This window comes from Tamandua tetradactyla, chromosome 15, assembly GCF_023851605.1.
Source record: "Tamandua tetradactyla isolate mTamTet1 chromosome 15, mTamTet1.pri, whole genome shotgun sequence".
Taxonomy (NCBI): Eukaryota; Metazoa; Chordata; class Mammalia; order Pilosa; family Myrmecophagidae; genus Tamandua; species Tamandua tetradactyla.
Window position 1 is genome coordinate 86,866,912 of NC_135341.1, and position 19,445 is coordinate 86,886,356.

At 39.5% G+C, this 19,445-nt stretch overlaps 1 protein-coding gene across 2 annotated transcripts in view; it reads left to right on the top strand.

Moving 5' to 3' along the window:
• Nucleotides 1-19,445, top strand: part of PLS1 (plastin 1) — a 123,621-nt gene that overhangs the window by 78,285 nt on the left and 25,891 nt on the right. For both annotated transcript variants that reach the window (XM_077130313.1, XM_077130314.1), the window contains exons 5-10: nt 2,706-2,838; nt 4,125-4,206; nt 10,919-11,084; nt 11,166-11,308; nt 14,082-14,177; nt 16,530-16,725. In XM_077130313.1, the coding sequence (XP_076986428.1) occupies nt 2,706-2,838; nt 4,125-4,206; nt 10,919-11,084; nt 11,166-11,308; nt 14,082-14,177; nt 16,530-16,725 (816 nt within the window). The remainder of the gene's footprint in view (nt 1-2,705; nt 2,839-4,124; nt 4,207-10,918; nt 11,085-11,165; nt 11,309-14,081; nt 14,178-16,529; nt 16,726-19,445) is intronic.

Consider the following 19,445-nt stretch of genomic DNA (forward strand, 5'->3'; position numbering starts at 1 on the left):
TGGGCTGAGCTGCAAGTGCTGAGATGAGGTATGCTGAGCTGCTTGGGCTGTGTGCTACGTTGATCTCTCTCATTTAAACACCAGCCAGTTAAACATCATTCATTGTAGTAGGCACACCTCCTAGCCAACTGCAGCTGTAATCAGCAACAGATGAGGTTCATGTACGATTGGCTCATGTCCACAGCAACAGAACTAGGTGCCTTCACCTGGCCAAGTTGACACCTGAACCTAACTACCACATACCTAGAAGTGCAATTGCTGGGGCTTTAGGTAACTCTTTTTAACGTTTTGAAGAAATGCCAAACCATTTTGCAAAGTGGCTGCACAATTTTACAGTCCCACTAGCAGTGTATGAGAGTTCCAGTTTCTCTACACTTTTGGCAGTAATTTTTATTGTGAGTCTTTTTTATTATCGTCACACTAGTGATTGTGAGGTGGCATCTCATTCCTGGTTCCTATACCTGGAATTTCTTTCCCTTTCCCTGCCTGTTGTCACCTATTAAAAAACTATCTTTCAAAACAGTCCCTTTTCGGCAAAGACACAAACGGACATTTGCACACCAATGTTTATAGCAGTGTTATTTACAATTGCAAAGAGATGGAAACAGCCAAAATGTCCATCAACAGAAGAGTGGCTAAAAAAACTGTGGTATATACATACGATGGAATATTATGCAGCTTTAAGACAGAATAAACTTATGAAGCATGTAATAACATGGATGGACCTAGAGAACATTATGCTGAGTGAGTCTAGCCAAAAACTAAAGGACAAATACTGTATGGTCCCACTGATGTGAATGGACATTCAAGAATAAACTTGGAATATGTCATTGGTAACAGAGTCCAGCAGGAGTTAGAAACAGGGTAAGATAATGGGTAATTGGAGCTGAAGGGATACAGACTGTGCAACAGGATTAGATACAAAAACTCAAAAATGGACAGCGCAATAATACCTAATTGTAAAGTAATCATGTTAAAACACTGAATGAAGCTGCATCTGAGCTATAGGTTTTTTTTTTTACTATTATTATTACTTTTATTTTTTTCTCTATATTAACATTCTATATCTTTTTATGTTGTGTCGCTAGTTCTTCTAAACCGATGCAAATGTACTAAGAAACGATGATCATGCATCTATGTGATGATGTTAAGAATTACTGATTGCATATGTAGAATGGTATGATTTCTAAATGTTAGGTTAATTTCTTTTTTTCCGTTAATTAATAAAAAATATATATATATATATAATAATTGACAAAAGGCAAAAAAAAAAGCATTATCCCAACTCAATTCTCCTTTGCAGCAAGGTGTACAATAGCAAGGAAGGAGGTATGTGCAATGGGGACATAAGGTATATATCTTTGCCTATGTACTTTTAACATTTTAAATTGAAGATTCTGAAAAGCTAGATTTATTGGAGAAAAACATCCTTAAATGTTGGCCTTTTGTCAACACAATGATAAGTGTAATAGTTGTAAATCTACTTGACACTATAATAAACTGAACTGAAGTTTTCAATTAAAAAAAAAAAACAGTCCCTTTTCCATAAAGCCTTTTCTTTATCACCCCAACTAGAAGTGAGTCTTTCTTTCTTTATGTCCTTTAACACACTGCACATATCACTCTTATGGTGTGTGTACCACCCTTGCATATCTGTTTTATCTTATCCAAACTCCTTTGATAGCAGACCCAGTATCTTAGTGATCCAAATCCCTGGATTCTTAAATCCCAGAGGGGGAGGTATGGTGAGGCAAGAAGGTAAGAAGGCAGATTATGATATGCACAAAAGAGAATTACAAATAAATATTTGTATCTTTAGTACTTCTGTATGTATGTGGGTGAGAGATGGATTAAATCTGTGGGGTGGGCCTGCCACATATGCCCTTAGAAAAAAATGTCTGATTCTAGAAACTGGGGACTAGTGAGGGAGGCCAGCCCACTACGGGCTACCCTGTGATGGAAACTGGAATTACTCACTTGAAGGATTTATGTTATTAAGTGATTTTAGTATTTGTAGAATAAATCATAATAAAGCAGCAGAACATCTTTCCTTTAAGCTCCTTCCTGTCTTGTCTGCTGTGCAGCCCAACAACATTTTCTGTCTCGAGGTCAGAGCGCTCACCCTGAGCCCTGGTGCTGAGACGTCGGTGACAAAGACTGCTGAGGGCCGTGCAGGTGTCTAGATTTGAGTCACTTTTCTTGCAGTAGGAATTCTACAGAAATGAAGCCATTTTATTCATGAGAATGACTCCTGATTGAATGCCATATTTCTCTTGTAAGCCATTCTGTTGTAAGGCACAGCTTTCTGAATCTTTATTGGAAGTGGATTCATTGCTGTGGATATTTGTTTCTTATACTTTTTCTCCTTATTTAAAAAAATACACACATATATATGTGGTCTCTGATTGCTTCTGATTCAATAGCTCTTAGAAGCAGGACATGGTTTGAAAGATTTTAGAATGAAAATACTTATTGTGCTCATTTAAGATATATACCTTACTCTCCCCTAAAATATCAGGTGAAAAAGTGGCATTAGTTTCCCTTTCTCCTTTTCTTAGACCTGTTAGTGCTTTGGTAGCCTTTTATTAATAGTCATTTGCTGTCTTTGAGCAGAAGTGCAAAAGCTTGCTTATGGAAAATCTTGCTTCTGTAGCATTGTGGGTTTTGTAAAATGGGGTTTGTCTGCCAAAATTGTCTCTTTTCAGAGGAAGAAAAAGTGGCTTTTGTTAACTGGATAAACAAAGCCCTAGAGAGCGACCCCGACTGCAAGCACCTCATACCCATGGACCCCAGTGACAGCAGTCTCTTCAGGTCCCTGGCCGATGGCATCCTCCTTTGGTGAGTGGAGCCCAGGAGAGCTGGGTCCGTGCCACTCCTCTGATGAGCGGACCATGAAAGCTACCATCCAGTGGATCGGTTGTCTTTTGGAATCAGTTACAAGTAGATAATTATTTCTTCAAAAATCAATTTCATTTAGAAAATTAAATACTATATGTTTTTAAAAATTTGCATTCAGATGCGGTCTTTTATTTTTCTGGTGACTTTTTCATCTCTTTCCATAATAATGAGTTATTCATCTGATGCATTTTTAAATGTTCAAGGGTTTTCTCTTTTCATTTCCCTATAAAAGAGTGCTGATTAGTGACTAGGACAGGAACATGAGGGAATGTAAAAGGAAAATAAACCTTCTTTGTGCTTAAATAAAAATAATGTTTTAACCCAGACTTGTATTATACTTGGCTCTTTGCAATCTGTTTCTGCTTACTAGATTGTAAATTCTTTAAGGACACCTTTTGTCTTTGCTTGTATACTACAGTCCCAGTACACTCTTTTGTACTAAACAAGTGTCTTTTTAATTTCAAGTTTATGAAAATACAAAAAATTCCCAAAGAAGAAAACAAACACTACCAGTATTTTTAACAACCATCATTAACTATTATTAACACCCTGACACATTTCTTTCCAGTCTTTTTTCCAATGTTTTTACCTAAAAAAAACACACATGCACATACCTACCTGTGTGAGTACAAGGCAGCAATTTTTAGGACATTAATATTAAGTATACCTTGACTTTCACCTCAATCTGGTCTCTTTCTCTGACTTCCAGAGGAAATCGCTATTATGAGTTGAATGGGTATTTCCCTATCTTTATTTTAAAAGATAAATATAAAATATAGAGATAAAATTTATTTCAATTTCTTTAAAAATGTTTGAGTTACTGAAATTTTAGAAAGATGAACTCTTTATCTTTCTTAACGACAGTAATTTTAGTGAAGTATTGATACCACTTGATGAGAGTTGACTTCTTGGCAATTTCAGACTGTTGAATGTTGATGATCATTAAGTAAAATAAAATCAAGACTCACATGAAGAAAATGCAGAAATGTTAAAATAAATTGGGGGAAATGGTATATTAATACTGCAATGAGTGATGGATTTGTTTTAGGAAAGGGAATATTTCTTACATTTTTTTTTTACAAAGTTTTTGATGTGAATTACAACGTAATATTTTTTTAAAAATAGATTTCTGTTACTTTTTAATAAATCATTTTGGCTGCTTGCAAAAATAAATTAAAAGCATTTCTAGGAATCTTAAGTTAAATTAGTACCATTTTTCTCTTTAGCAAGATGATCAACTTATCTGAACCAGATACAATTGATGAAAGAGCCATCAATAAGAAGAAGCTCACGCCTTTCACGGTTTCTGTAAGTGTGTGCCCTTTGCTCGTAATCCCAGCACGGCGCTGTGAGATGCAGGGCCTTTGTGCTCGCTCGTGTCTAGATAAAACCTTTGATTTTGCCTGATTTTGCTTTCCTATAAAAACTGGATTTTTACTAAATAAAAATTCAGCTGCATTTTGGAATGAATTAAGATTCAAAGTACTTGAAATGAAATTCTTTAAGATACTAATATTAAGGTTCTATTATTGTAATTATTTGATTAACGAATGTTTGTTTGAAGCTGGCGTGCTTGTCGGTTGCTTGAAAAAAGAAAACTGCAGAATTTTACCACGTTTTATCATTTTGCAAAATTTTTTTTCTTATGGTACAAATTCTCTAGGTCTTTGGGTGGACATTGCTATTTACTGAGAGCTTAGTAGATGCTAGTCACTGGTGTTAAGCATGCTGCACGAATTACATCCCCTTGAATCCTCCCAGCAACCCCATAAGGTACACACTCTGCTTGTCTAGATGAGGAAACTGAGGCAGCGAGAGGCTCTAGCGCGACGCATGCAGAGCAGGTCCCCACGCGGGCTGCCCATCTCCTGGTCTCCCAGTCCCGGGGAGTCCCACGCGGAAACAGGAAGGGCAACGATTGCAGTTGAGCTACTTGTTTCCTTCGTTTACCATGGCAGGCGCTGTCCTTGGTTCTGCTAATGTCCTTGCGTGTTCAGGAAAGGAAGCTGGGCCCTCAGGGCAGTGCACAGCAGGACACGTGGGGGGCTGTCCAGGGCAATTCTTCCATTTCCTTTCACCCCCCAAAAAAACAGAGCTGGACTTGGGCCATCACGGCTTTCTCATCCCCGCCTTGCCAGCAGGCCATGTTCCATACCCCTTGCAGGAACTACCATTCTTTTAACTTTTTATTGTTTAGTGTAACTATACTATGCAATAAAAAGTATACTGTACTATATCCAAAGCAAAGAAAGAAAAAAGCAATAGTTTTCAAAGCACTCTTCAACAGGTAGTTGCAGGACAGAACCCAGAGTTTGTCATGGGCTACTATACCATCCTCTCAGATTTTTCCTTCTAGCTGCTCCAGAATATAGGCAGCTGAAAGGAATAAATATTTTTTTTATCATCACAGTTGACTTTTCTTTTTCTGTGAAAAATGACATGTATATGAAAAGCAGTAAATTTCAAAGCACAGCACAACCATTAGTTGTAGAACAGATTTCAGAGTTTGGTATGGGTTACAGTTCCACAATAGAAACTTCCATTCTTGACAAAGCCCATTTCTGATTGCAATTGCTAGATTTCCTTCACATTTTATGCCAGGATATTTGTCTTGTATATCCAGGATATGGAAAATATTCACATCCATCCATTTTTAGAATATACATCACAATTTTCAAGGCATAGAATCTGAAATACATTTGTTACCATTATATAAATTGATTTGTTTTACTTTTAATACTTGCATGCAATACATTAAAGAATATAAAGAAAAAATAGTCTGTACTTATTTTGCAGAAAAGATCTGAGGGGTTAAATATTATGTAGTTTTATTTTAGAGCTTAGCGTTCTTCCAGTATGAGCTGGGGGAAGCTTGAAGAGGGTACTGATGTGAGATGAGAAAAGACTGAAGCTTCTGGGAAGAAGAAAAATGTTACTGTGAATTCCGTAATTTTAGAGCTCTGGGAATAAGGCTGCTAGAAAATTACCAGTTTCACATGAAACTCTCCCACAGAAGCTTAATTCATTTGTAACAGATTGTATAAAGATTGTCATGATAGACTTTCCACCTGATGATGGTAGGTTTTTGTAGTGTTGAGTATATGAAAGAAGAGGAGGCTAAAAGGATGAAGTGCATACAATAATGATGAAAGAAAGAGAAATGGATAGGTCATATGCTTAAGAGAAGGACTCGTTTATGATCTTGGAGACTCTGTCATCTCTCTTTTTCTGCCCAGTGAGCGCTAAGCATTTCCTTGCTTGTTTATCATGATTGAAGAAAGTTTATTTACATAAGAGTCTGAAAACTAGATGTGGCGATTTAGGGACCTATATCTCAAGAAACTGACAAGAATGGTGATAGAAAATTCAGTCTGTTTATTATAATGTGAGAAATCCAGTGCTCTGAATATTATTGCATATACACCAAGTCTGTGTGTATACTTTGGGTAAAGTATATTCATATGTTTACACACACACACACACACACACATATACCCACACAAATCCACACGTTTATGGCCTCAATCTTACCTTACATACATTCTTAAGGAAAACATTTCAAGTCTCATTTGGACACTCCAAATGGAGTAAAAAGTGATGTGTGAAACGAGGACGAAATCCTCATCATGACACGGCACGCCTTTCTTCTCACTGGTCTGATGAGAACCTGAGTTCGTAGGCCCGTCTCAGCAGCTGTCGCAGTGTCTCGGAGCCGGAAGGGGAGGTGGGAAGGTGAGAGTTAGAGCCTGGCTTAAGGCAGATCTCTCCGTGTTCAGGGTGTGGGGCCGGGCAGGCCTGGGCCGTACGTGCCGAGATGCCCCCGTCCGGGGGAGACAGCAGGGGGAGGTGTCCAGGTGAGGGAGGCCAGGGCCCTCGGGGTGTGAACTGTGCTGGGGTTTCCCACTGCGGAGCGGATGGAGGTTTGCAGCTGTCCCTGCAGTGACCTGTCGCCCACCGCCAGGAGAGTCCGGCCGCTGGGAGACGGGGCTAGTTAAGCCACACGGGGAAGGTGGGGAGCAGCCCGGTGTCGGCGGGGAGCTGCTGGGTCCCTGCCGTGACCCCACGGGGCCGCCGACAAGGGTTGGGTTCGTGTTGGGTGTTACAGTGAATTTTTTTTTTTAATTTTATAATTTTATTTTTTTAAACACCAAAAAACACCGAGCAAACGCAACCATTCCTATTTTGATCTTTCTGTTCTACATATATAATCAGTAATTCACAATATCATCACATAGTTGCATATTCATCATCATGATCATTTCTTGGAACATTTGTTACAGTGAATTTAACGGCGTTGCAAAAAACTTCTTCTGGCCCGGCGCCGGGGCTGTGGGTGCATGGGGGGGGGGGGGGCTCATGGCAAGCCCCCACTGCGGGAGTCATTCCCCTTCTTTCCCTGCTGAGTTCACCGAGAACTCCGGGATCGCGACAGGAGCAGGCGCCCTTTGTTCTTGGAAAGGGAGGTGAAGGAAATGTTACTGGTTCAGCTTAAACTGGCAGAGCTGTCTCCTGAAAGCTGTACTGATTTGATTTAAGATAATGTAATAGCTTCTGAAGATGTTAAAATCTCGTAAGATTTCCATAAAATAGCTACAGTTTACTGATAATGTTTTCATGTTTGTTGTTTCCATTTCTAATGAATTATAAGGTTGTAAGGACCTGGAAGGATTCTCAAGTGCTGCCGTCTTGTTTTGGGAGAACTCTATTTAAAGGAACATTACCTAACACCGCTACAAAAATAATTTAATTCCAAATGCTTACGTTAGTCACCCCAGACTGATCTCCCAAGAGGTACAGTCATTTACTTGGAGCCGGCAAGGGCAGCCACTTCAGCACACTGCGAGGGGAACCGCTGAAATAGTCACGATGCTCTGAAAGTCTGTGTAACTTCTGGCTCGTAAATTTAAAACCTAAAATTTGAAACTGTGGAGTTAAGGGTGCCCCCGGACTTGAACTTAATTTCTTTGTCAAGGTAGAAATAAAAGAACAAAAAATAATCTCTGCCCTTTCCCAAAAGCAAATCAAAGTCATTAACAACAAATCCCCCAGCTGTTAAATATGAGTCACCTCTGTTTTTGGTGACTTAAGATTCTGACTGTTGATTAGGCATCCCATTAAATGGCCATATAAACAAGACCCAGGAGCAAGCAGCTAATTGTGTCTTTTGAAAAAGTGATTTGGAAAAGAAATCCTCAGTACGTTTTATATGTTTGTTATTTCTGGGGAAGATATTCAAGGAGGTTTAAAAAAAAAAAGCTGAAAGGCAAGGTAGCCAAAGTAATTCTGGGTTTTTCTAATTCAGCATCTTCCACTTTTCTACCTATGTTGTCCCAAACTTTATCGTTGTTCTTTTTCTTTACTTTTGCTTTTCTGATCACTGACATACAGCATTAATAGACGACAACCAAAGGACAAAATCTTAACTTTTAAATGAATAATCTCGCCCTTAAATTTAATGCAATTTTTTTGGGAAAGACAAGTTTTAAGAGTGAGAGGTACTCTTCTGTTCTTCTTTTTAAGCTTATTTGAAAATCATAATTCCAAACTTATAATAAGTTGCAAAATTAAAAATTGTACAAAGAGCAATGTGGAATTTACCACAGTGATTACAAAATGTTCTTCGAACTCCAGCAGATTCCACAATTCGCAGTTAGCGGCTGGCGTGCTGTCAGTAGGAGCCCCTCCGACCCCACCCTCCTCCTCCATCGTCAGACTGGATCACGGGCTCCCTGTCTTTTCCCAGTGACTTGATTCCTCACTGTACTTAATTATTTTGGTGCTCAAATAGTTCCAGATTTGGCCATTGGGGATTCCTTCAAGCTGGCTTTGCACGGGTTGCTATTAAAATTCCCTAGATTTAAAACCCAACTGCACATCATTCCTTTAAGAAGTGTTTCTAAATAGGGACCTTACAGAGATGAAAGGATTATTAGCTAACATTAAGAAGTGACAGTTAAGAAGTGACATTAAGAAGACAATTTCTAGGGAGATCCCTTTCCTTATAAGGTGTATATAATGCAATATTATATAAGCATGTTAATAATAATAATAATAATTCCCCTCTTCTTCCTTGCGAAAAGCATTAGCTGGCCCTCTTTAATGTCCCAGGTGTGGGAGTTTGGGGAAGTTAGGAGTATTTTGTGGGGAAGATGATTCAGGGAAGTCTTCATGGAAGACATGGGGTTTGACTTGAGGAATGAGCATGAGTCCTGGAGGGGAGAAACATTGCAGACCAAGGGAAAAGCACATGTAAAGGCCTTTGCAACTTGGCTAAAGCATGATATATTTGGAATTCTGGGAGGCAAAGCCAGAGTTAAATACTGGAGGTCTTTTATTGCCATACTATGGATTTGGTCTTGAGCCGCTCCTTTCCCTCCATGCCTTTATCCACTCTTATGAGGGTGACTCCCGTTTATTCAATAAATACTCCTTGAGCATATACCACATGCGGGGCGCTGGAGAAACAACTGCTAACAGGTAAAAGGCCCTGCGGTCATTCAGCTTAAACCCTAATTGGAGAAACATAACAATAAAGAAGCGAAATGTATGTCGGAGGGTGAGAAGGAGTAAAACAGGAGATGACAAGTGCCAGCAAAGGTTGTGGTGATGCTAACTATTTTGTATAGGATGGCCAGAGAAGACTTCATAGATGAGTGCGTTGAGCAGTCTTAAAGGAGGCTGTTTAGGGAAGAGTGTTCCGGGCGGAAAGAACACTAAGTTCCAAGGCCCTGTGGTAGCTGGAACAGAGGGAGGAAGGGAGGGTGATGGGGGAATAACAGGAAACATTCAAAGGGTTTTAAAGCTGGGGAACCCCATGGTCAGGTTTATACTTTACCAAGATCAGTGGTAGCGGAGCATTTTGGAAGATGGTTTGAAGAGAAGAAGTCTGAAGATATACATTAGAAGCAATTTAGGAAACTGTTGAAGAAAGGGGTTGACAGTTTCCAGAGGTATTAGAAGATGGAATTGACAGATATTGGCAACTGGTTGTGGGAGACAGGAAGGGGTAGGGTTTCTGCTCAGGTTTCTGGCTTAGGAAGAAAGGAAGCAAGAATCAAACATGATTCTACAATCAAAATAGGAAATAAGTAGGTTTTACAAGGGATGAGGTGAGGACCAGGGAAGTGTGGAGTTAAAAATGCTTCAGTTTTAAACATGTTGAGTTTGAGGTACTTAGGGGATTTCCAAGTGGACATAAGTAAGTGTGTATATAGGTGTAGAGGTTGGGGGGTGGGGGAGGTAGGGGCTGGAGATAAAGGTTGGAAGTCATTAGCATATACAGGCAATAATTAAAACCATGAGTTTTTTAAAATAGTTTTATTGAGGAATCTTCACACATATACATTCCATATGTGGGGTACATGGCTCACAATATTGTCATGTAGTTGTGTATGCATCACCATGATCATTTTCTAGAACATTTACTCTTCCCCACGTTGCCAGGGAGGTTTACACTGCTGGGAGTCATGTCCCACACTGAGGGGAGGGCAGCGGGTTCACCCTCCAAGTTGACTTAGAGAGAGAGGCCACATCTGAGCAACAAAGGAGGTTCTCTGGGGGTGACTCTTAGGCCTAATTTTAAGTAGGCTTAGCCTATCCTTTGCAGGAATAAGTTTCATATGGGCGAACCCCAAGATTGAGGGCTCGACCTATTGACTTGGTTGTCACCATTGCTTGCTAGAATATCAGAACCTCTCCAAATGGGAAAGTTGAATATTTCTTCCTTTCTCCCCAGTCTCCTAAGGGGACTGTGCAAATATTTCTTTATTCACTGCCCATATTACTCTGGGATATAACAGGGTATCCCACTAACCTGGACAAACCAACAAATTCTCCTGCCCTATTCAAGATTCTAAAACCGTGGGTTTTTGAATAGTGGGATTTGGGTTGTATAAAAATATTACTAAAGTTTAAAAATCTGAAATTTCTGCAATCCGTTATTTCTTCCTTACTGAAACAGCTTATAGATAAGACTTTGGAAAGTACTTTTTCACATGTGTTCTTTTTTGCTGTGATTCAGGAAAACTTAAACCTAGCCCTGAATTCTGCCTCCGCCATTGGTTGCACAGTGGTCAATATTGGTGCACAGGATCTCAAAGAAGGAAAGCCCCACTTGGTCTTGGGACTTCTCTGGCAGATCATCAAAGTGGGTCTTTTTGCTGATATTGAGATTTCCAGAAATGAAGGTAAAATCATCAAAAATATTTGCTTTAGTTACATCCTCACCTAGATTAGGAAGAACTTACATTTCGGTGTTTCCCTCTCAGCTCTGATTGCACTGCTCAGGGAAGGGGAGGAACTCGAGGAGCTAATGAAGCTTTCTCCCGAAGAATTACTGCTGCGCTGGGTGAACTACCACCTGACCAACGCAGGATGGCGCACCATCAGTAACTTCAGCCAAGACATTAAGGTTTATATATGTTTTTTTTTAACATTTTTTATAATGAGATATATATTTAAAAAAGTGGTATATTTCAAAGTACATTGTAACTGTAGTTATAGAACAGATTTCAGAGTTTGGTATGGGTTGCAATTCCACAAAATTAGGTTTTTCCTTCTAGCTGCTCCAAGATACTAGAGACTAAAAGAAATATCAATATAATGATTGTTCAGCATTCAAACTCATTTGTTAAAACCTATCTTCTCTGTTGTTACTCCACCTTCTCCTTTGATTCTTCTCCCACTATTTAGGGGTATTTGGGCTATGCCCATTCTAACTTTTTCATGTTGGAAAGGGGTATCAATAATTTGGAATAGGGGAATGGAACTAGTTGATATTCTGAAGAGGCTGGTCTTGCTACATTTTAGGACTTATCTGGCCTAGGAACACATCTGGATGATGTAGGTTTCTGGAAAGCAATCTTTGGGTGTGAAACTTTTGTAGAATCTCAGATAAAACCCTAGTTGTTCTTTAGGGTTGGCAGGAATGGTTTTGGCTTGGATTTGGCAAGCCACTGTAATCATCAGTGTCTAGCTGAAGCATGCGTCAGAGGGACCTCCAGAGTAGCCTCTCAACTGTATTTGAACTTTCTCTTTCACTGATACCTTATTTTGTTACATTTCTTTTCCTCCTTTTGGTCAGGATGGAATTGATCCCGTAGTGCTAGGGCGAGGCTCATCCCTGGGAGTCATCTCATTGCCAGGGAGACTTCTACCCCTGGATGTCATGTCCCACGTAGAGGGGAGGGCAGTGGTTTCACTTGCAGAGTTGGGCTTAGAGGGACCACATCTGAGCAACAAAAGAGGTTTTCTGGCAGTAACTCTTAGCCATAACCATAGATAAGCTTAGTTTCTCTGCTACGTACATAAGCTTCACAAGAGCAAGCCTCGAGATCAAAGGCTTGGCCTATTGACTTGGAAGTTTCTATAGTTTGAGACAGTATTAAGTGTTTCCCTAATGATAAAGCTTAATAGTTCGTTTTTTTTTTTTTTTTCTCATCCTTCAAGGTCACTTTGCCAACACTTTTTAATTATCTGTTCAACATACTCTGGGATATATTTGGGTATTACATTATCTATACAGGATTACAAACCCTCATTCCCATCTGGGCTCCTTATATTTGGGCTGTTTAAATGATCTATCCAGACAGGTTGAGTTAGATTATGTGCTACAGAAATTTTAAGATTTAGACAAAATAAACCTCTCTTCCTTGGTCTCATAGAATAGGTGAAGTTCTAAAATGCAATGTCCCCCTCACCCCTGTATTCTGATATACCTTCATCCCGACATGATCAGCTTTGTTCTTATCTCTAATTGAAGCCTGATCTCTTTTTTGGCTTCTTTCACAATTGTTGTGTGTGGCAGTGCTGACTTCAGAGCTGCACAGCTTCCTCTCTGAGTCTTAGGTGCCACACAGGTGGCCATAGTTCCAGGGAGACACCAGATTATACATATGTAGCACAGCATCTCAAAACCTAAGAATAACATTTACAGCTCTGGACTAAATGTGACTGCTAAAAAAGCTTACAATCTAGGCCCCAATTTTCTCATAAGTATTTTTCTAAAAGAGACCATACATCTGTTGTTTTGTTTCTGACTTAATTTGCATAAGGCTTATAATTTAATCTTCAGTCAGGAAATACGGATGCACAATGTGAAAAGTTAGAGTTCAGACTTAAATTTGAATTGAATTTTAAGTCACAAGGACACCTAGCACAGAAAATGAAAACTTGCATTTCTCTCTCAGAGGTGGATCCCTCAATTATATTCACAGTCTTTTCTAAAAATCGGTTTTTTGGATTTTAATAAAAAATACCACTGGCTATCAGGAGATGCTAGCCTCAGCAGATCAAAGCATTTTTTCCCATATTAAATGCCACAGGTAAGCTAAAGTAATTTAGAAGATGCCAGTTCGTGAATTTGGACTGAGAATTACATCTGTTTGCCAGACTGCAATTCTATTACACCCCTTTCACTAAAAAACTGGCCAATAGGAAACCAGCTTATCTGAAGGTACAGGGGATCAGAATGAGTAAAGAAAGGGGGTCTTAAGGGGTGCTTGTCATCCACAGTAGCCTGAACCCCTCCCTAACAGGCGAGCTTGGCAGACAAACTCATAGCACTCACGCCTGCTATGTCAGCCTCTCCGTGGTCAGGCCTGAGTGGACACTGGCAGCCTGCATCTCTGTGACGTTTTCTCGTCTCTCTGCTTTTTTTTCCTTGTTTTCACCACATTCTGTGGGCCAGAGCACTTGGAGCCAGCCCCAGTGGGCGGGCTGGGGAGAGAGACCCTGCATTGGGTGGGAGGGGCTGCGTGTCGGCACAGAAGGAATTATGCTGGCCATCTCTGGAGACAGCTGTGTTGGATGATTCAATCCGAAGAACTATAATTCAACATGGTCGCTGCCTTCTACCTGTTGAGGTGGCATGATGTGAGCCTAAAGAAGGGCACTTAGTTCTAGGGAAAGCAGGGAAGGCTTCCAGGCGGCAGTTCCTGACCTGAGTCCTGACGAAAGTTGATCCTCAGAGGAGTAGACAGGATGAACAAGGCGAGGGGAAAGGTCCTGGGGTAGGGAACCACGTCGCTTCCTGGCACCGTGTGATTGTGTTTCATTACAGTAAAGCGACCACGTTATTATTTGGTTCTTTGAGATGGGGCAATTTGCTTAGCTTGAACATTTTTCCTCTAAATCAAGGATGATTTTATCCACTTAAGAATGCTGTTTTGTTTCTTTCTTTGAAGGATTCAAGAGCCTATTTTCACCTGCTTAATCAGATTGCCCCCAAGGGCGACCTAGCTGACGGACCTGCCATCCCCATTGACCTTTCCGGGTTCCACGTGAGTACCAAGTACTGTCCTTAGGGCCGTTGTTCTCTACAGCATTTGGCCTTTTGCTCTTCAGAAGTGTTTTCTGCCCCCAGGTGCCAGGCTCCCTGCTGAGCCACGTGGCTTTCGGTACTGTGGAAAGAGGGTCGCGGCGTCCCGCCCTGAGTGTGGGGTGAACCCGGCGTCCACATTTCCCTGGAGCAGTGAACCCAGCACCAACCTGGGTGCTTTTGTGCCTGTCCCTGTGCACCAGGAAAGGGAACAGCAAGCTGTTACCCCAGCCTGCAGTTGGAAATACATAAAATAAAAACATTCCTGGTATTTATGGCATAGGAAGGATTGCTGTAGAGCCTGTCCCACCTGTCGTTTCCTAGGAAGCTCGTTCTTTTAGGGAAGTTGAAAATACCAGCAGTCATTCTATCTAAACGTTAAAATCTTGCCAGGGTATTATTTGTGTGAAAATCTGTTGGATGCTTAAAGTGCAATATCCATGATATTTGGTTTTAATGGTAACTTGAGTGAATCCTTACTAATTAGTTATATTTCATGTTAAACATCTCAGAAACCTAGTATTATAGCATTTGCAAGTTATTTTGAGTCAAACAGTTAGAAACTTCAAAAAACTTTTGGAGAGTTTCAAACATACAAAAGTGAACAGATTCAGTATATTGAACTGCCGTGCACTCATCCCCCAGGTTTAACAATCATCAACTCGAGGCTAATACTGTCTCATTTATCTCCCATGTATCTCCCCCTTCCCTGTATTATTTTGAATCCTAGACATCATATCATTTCATCTATAAATATCTCAATATGTATTTCTAAAAGATGGCTCTTTAAATATGACAATGCTTCATACTTAAAATATTGACGGTAATTTTAATAATATCAAATATCTGATCAGTGTTGACATTTCCAATTGTCTCACAGATGTCAAACTTTCTTTTTATACTTTATTTGAATTCATATCTAAATAAGCCCACAAATAGTGACTTCTTGATGTCTGCCTTGGGACATTTTCATTGTTTAATGGCATTGAACCTAAAGCTTTCTCTAATTTCTTTCTTTCTTTTTTTTTTTCCCAACTCTGGTGCACAGAAGTAGAAAAATCATAATCTCTGGATATGATATACCCTTATCAGGGCTCCATGTGTGCCCCGCTCTTTTGTATTATAGTAACAAATTTATAAATGACAGAACTTGACCCTTTAACCACTTTTAGGTATGCAATTCAGTGGCATTAATTACCTTTACAATGTTGTACTACCATCAACAGCATCTATTACTGACACTTTTTCATCACCCAAAAGAAACCTCTGCACCCATTAGGCAGTAATCCCCCTGCCCTCTCCCTCCAGTTCCTGGGAACTTCTGATCTACTTCATGTCTCTGTGAATTTGCTTATTTGGATATTTCCCGTAAGAGGACTCACAATATATTTGTCCTTTTGTGTGTGCATGTGCCTCTGTATTTGTTTGCTTTTGTTTGGGGTTGGGTGTTTGCTTCAAAACTGTAAGGCGTCCTCATGAACCTCAGTCCAGTAAGAAAGCTAAAACCTCAGCACTAATTTCCCTTCGGTGCACAGCTGCTCCCCACCCCATCTTTCTCCCCACCCCATCACCGCCCGGGGCAACCACCATCTTGAATTTTGTCTCCATTGTTCTGTGGCTTTCCTGTTTTATATAGTTTTCCTTCACCCAAATGTGTTTCTTAAAGAATCAATTTTTTGTTTTACTTTGTAACTTTATATAAAGTTCAGCATGTTTTACTTAAACTTCTAGCACTTATTTTTGAGCATATTATTACATTGTTAAGATACACCCATATTTTTGCATGTCATTGTGTGAATACACCACAGTGTATTATTCATCTACTCTCCCGTTGATACAGACTTCTACAATTGTGAAATGTGCTGTTTCTTCTGATGTTAATACTATTTATATATTTATTTTTTCCCAACTTGCTTTTCACTTTACCAAGGAAAGTCTGCTGGAAATATCACTGAGTAGAATAGGTGAGACGCTCCGTCTCTTATCCAGAGGATGCTAATAGGTGACCTCTGAGAAGTTACCTGCAGCTTTGACCAGCAGGAGCTTAGTAAGACGATTTGAGGATGTTTCAGCAATGAGGGTGAAATATGACCAGTGATCCCAGCAAGAAAACTAATAGACTAGCTCTTATTGGTTTAAAAGAAATGGGGAAGTTGATTTGGAATTCTTGTACACTCTGACCTTATTTTGAGTTATTATTTGAAACATTTCCAGAAAAGTAATTGCATATATATATATATATATATATATATGCCAAAAAGTATTTCCATCAAAAGTTTGATTTTGACCCTTTTTGTTTTATTTCCATTTTTAGGAGCAAAATGACCTGAAGCGTGCTGGATTCATGCTTCAAGAAGCGGATAAATTGGGTTGTAAACAGTTTGTCACTCCTGCAGATGTGGTTTCAGGCAATCCTAAGCTCAATTTAGCTTTTGTGGCTAATCTGTTTAACACATATCCATGCCTACACAAGCCTGATAATGGTGACATCGATATGAATTTGTTGGAAGGTAAGTTCTTTCTGCCTTAGACCGGCTCGTGCATGTATCTGTTTATGACACCGTCCTTCTCCCTCAGAGGTGATGAATTGTGGGCACATGTGCAGTGTAGCGTGTGTAGGACTGGGCGTCCATTAAAAAGCTCAAGTGACAGAAAACGGAATGGTTTTAGTGAAGAGAGAGTGCTGGGCTAAATTTTACTTATCTTTCCTTTCCTATGAGAGCTTAGTGAGAGCTATCATACATGTAAAATATTCTCTTAAATGATCACATAGCAGTAATTCCGCCCCAATATGAACAGTGAATTTTCTATTCGAAAAACAGATGGAGCTTTTTTCTCCTTTGAAAGCTACAATTTGATTCTAGCATTGTTCTCGTTTTAATGTTTTTAGTATACATGAAAGAAGTATAATATTCATTACTTGTCTGGTTGTGTGGACTGTCATTATCTGTCTCGTAATTTATACACTTTCCTGTTTTGCTTCGTGAAATGCAGATTTGACCCCTCCTAATGTAGGTACTGTATTTAGTCCTTTTCTATGCTCTGTATATTCACTGTGATGTTCTTTTTGTTAGCACCATTTGATACTTATTTTTGCATTGTTCATGCTGTGTTATTTCTGCCTTAATATGCCTATAGAATGAATGACTACAAGCAAGAAAGACAAAGGAAGTTTAATTAGAATAGCAGAGCAAGGCTTTGAGTATGTAAATTTTCCCCCTAATTTGCCTTCTATAATGATGGGACATTGTAGTTATAAACACATTAAAAACCACTTCTGACAGCTGGACTTCATGATCTGGTGTAAAGCCTTTATTTCTCTCTTATGTGAATGAACAAGCTTACATCACAAGTAATCTTTGAAAGCATTCATTATGTTCTATAGCAAATTATTTTGTATTATTGAGATATGTTACATTTACTGAATGTCATTGGCACTTACAATATATGAATTGTCCTAGAGACAAAACCACTATCAATATCTAGTTCTTCATCTTCTGTCCTGTTTCTCATTCTCTCTCCTTTTCTCCTCCCATTCTCACACCCTCCACCACATGTACCCCAAAACCCGGGTTAGGCTCTGAACGAAAGGTGAAGGCGGTGGCAGCAGAGGCCTCGGTTGTCGGAGGGGGCCAGACCTCAGAGCTCGTCTTTGTTGCTCCAGTTTGGAGAAGGTGGCCCTCGAGTCGGGCTCCCTCAGGGTGGGCAGAATTGTGCGCTGTGGTGTTCATTCAGTCACCACCCACCCCCTTTTCCCCAGAAAGAATGAGAAAGCAGCTTAGAGATCTTTTCCTTTTTGACTGCCATTCCAGGCCTCCAATGGCGTTGTCATCTCAGAATTACAGTTGTTTATTTTGTTTTTTTTTTGCTTAACGAATGAAACTTCAGATTTAAAAAATGTGTTCTGTGGAGAATACTTTGGAGGATACGATTAATTCAGTTCACTGTTCCTGAGGTTCAGTAAAATAAAGATTATATTCTCTATGTAGATATATAAAACTGAGAAGGGACACATAGAAAATTAGATTTTTCAGAAAGAGAAATTTAGGGTGAGAGGTTAGAACTTAAAAAAAAATCAATAACAAGAGTGACTGCTAAGTTTTTATCAGTCTGGAAATTTTCAAAATCCCTTTGTGTCTTAACAAGAGAAGGCATTGTTTAGAGTGGCATATTAAAAATGATCTGCTTTTTATAGAAACTGAATTCTTGCTAGATATTTTTTCCAACTTGCTCACTCTCACTCCTGTTTGTCAATGTTTGAATTCTTTTGCTAGTGTTCAGCATGCTTTTGGAATTTTTCAGTGTGAATGAGATTGCTAAATATTTCCATTAGTCTTAATTATGTTTCAAAGAAGATTCTACGGGAAATATTTATCAATCATCCTTATCTAGAACATATGTATGTCCTGATATATCTACTAGAAGTGCATTTGCTTTGACTGTCATCGGAAATTCTTCCTCTCTCAATTTTTTTTTATAGATCTTTATGAAATTTGAAGTTGACCTTCCAAATTCGTATAAAAGTATGTCCTTGTTGGCAAAGAATTATTTATCTAGGGAATTAAGGAAATTAGAAGTCCAATTTAATAGTAAACCTTTGCTTCAAATTGAGCAAAAAATGTGGGCGACATACAAAGAGTCCGTATCGAATCTGTTTGTGGTGTACAAAGTACGTGAGCCATGGAATTCAAAAGACCTGGTTCAAGTTATGGTTCCAACTTTTAATATCTGAGGGACCTGTGGGAGCCGTGTTTTCCCATAAGTCAGACAGGACTCACAATATTTATTTTGAAGAATTTCAGAGCAAGTTAAATGTGATAAAAAGTGGAGATGCTTAGCCCATCAGTAACTGCTCACATGACAGTCAGGGCAGGAGAGAAGCCCGGCTGCATCACCCAGCCCTGCCTCGCCAGTTAGCATGTGGCCGGTCCCCTTTCGTTGTCAACCTTTAATATATTTGTTATTTTCTCTGTAACTTTTATCAGTTGCAGATGTTAGTTTGACCCCATAAAGGAAAGGAGTGTTTTATCGTTCTTTGATCTTGTGTTTCAGTGGTTAAGCTTTTATTGCTAAGATGACTTGAGCTGTCTGCAGTCGCGACAGCATTTTGCGATATGGAATACATATGTTTTTGTAATGCTTGCCCATGGCTCTTACACATCGTACTTCTGGCTTTGAGCATTTATTTACCAAGCTGAGTTGAAATGGTATTAGATAAATAAATGCTCAC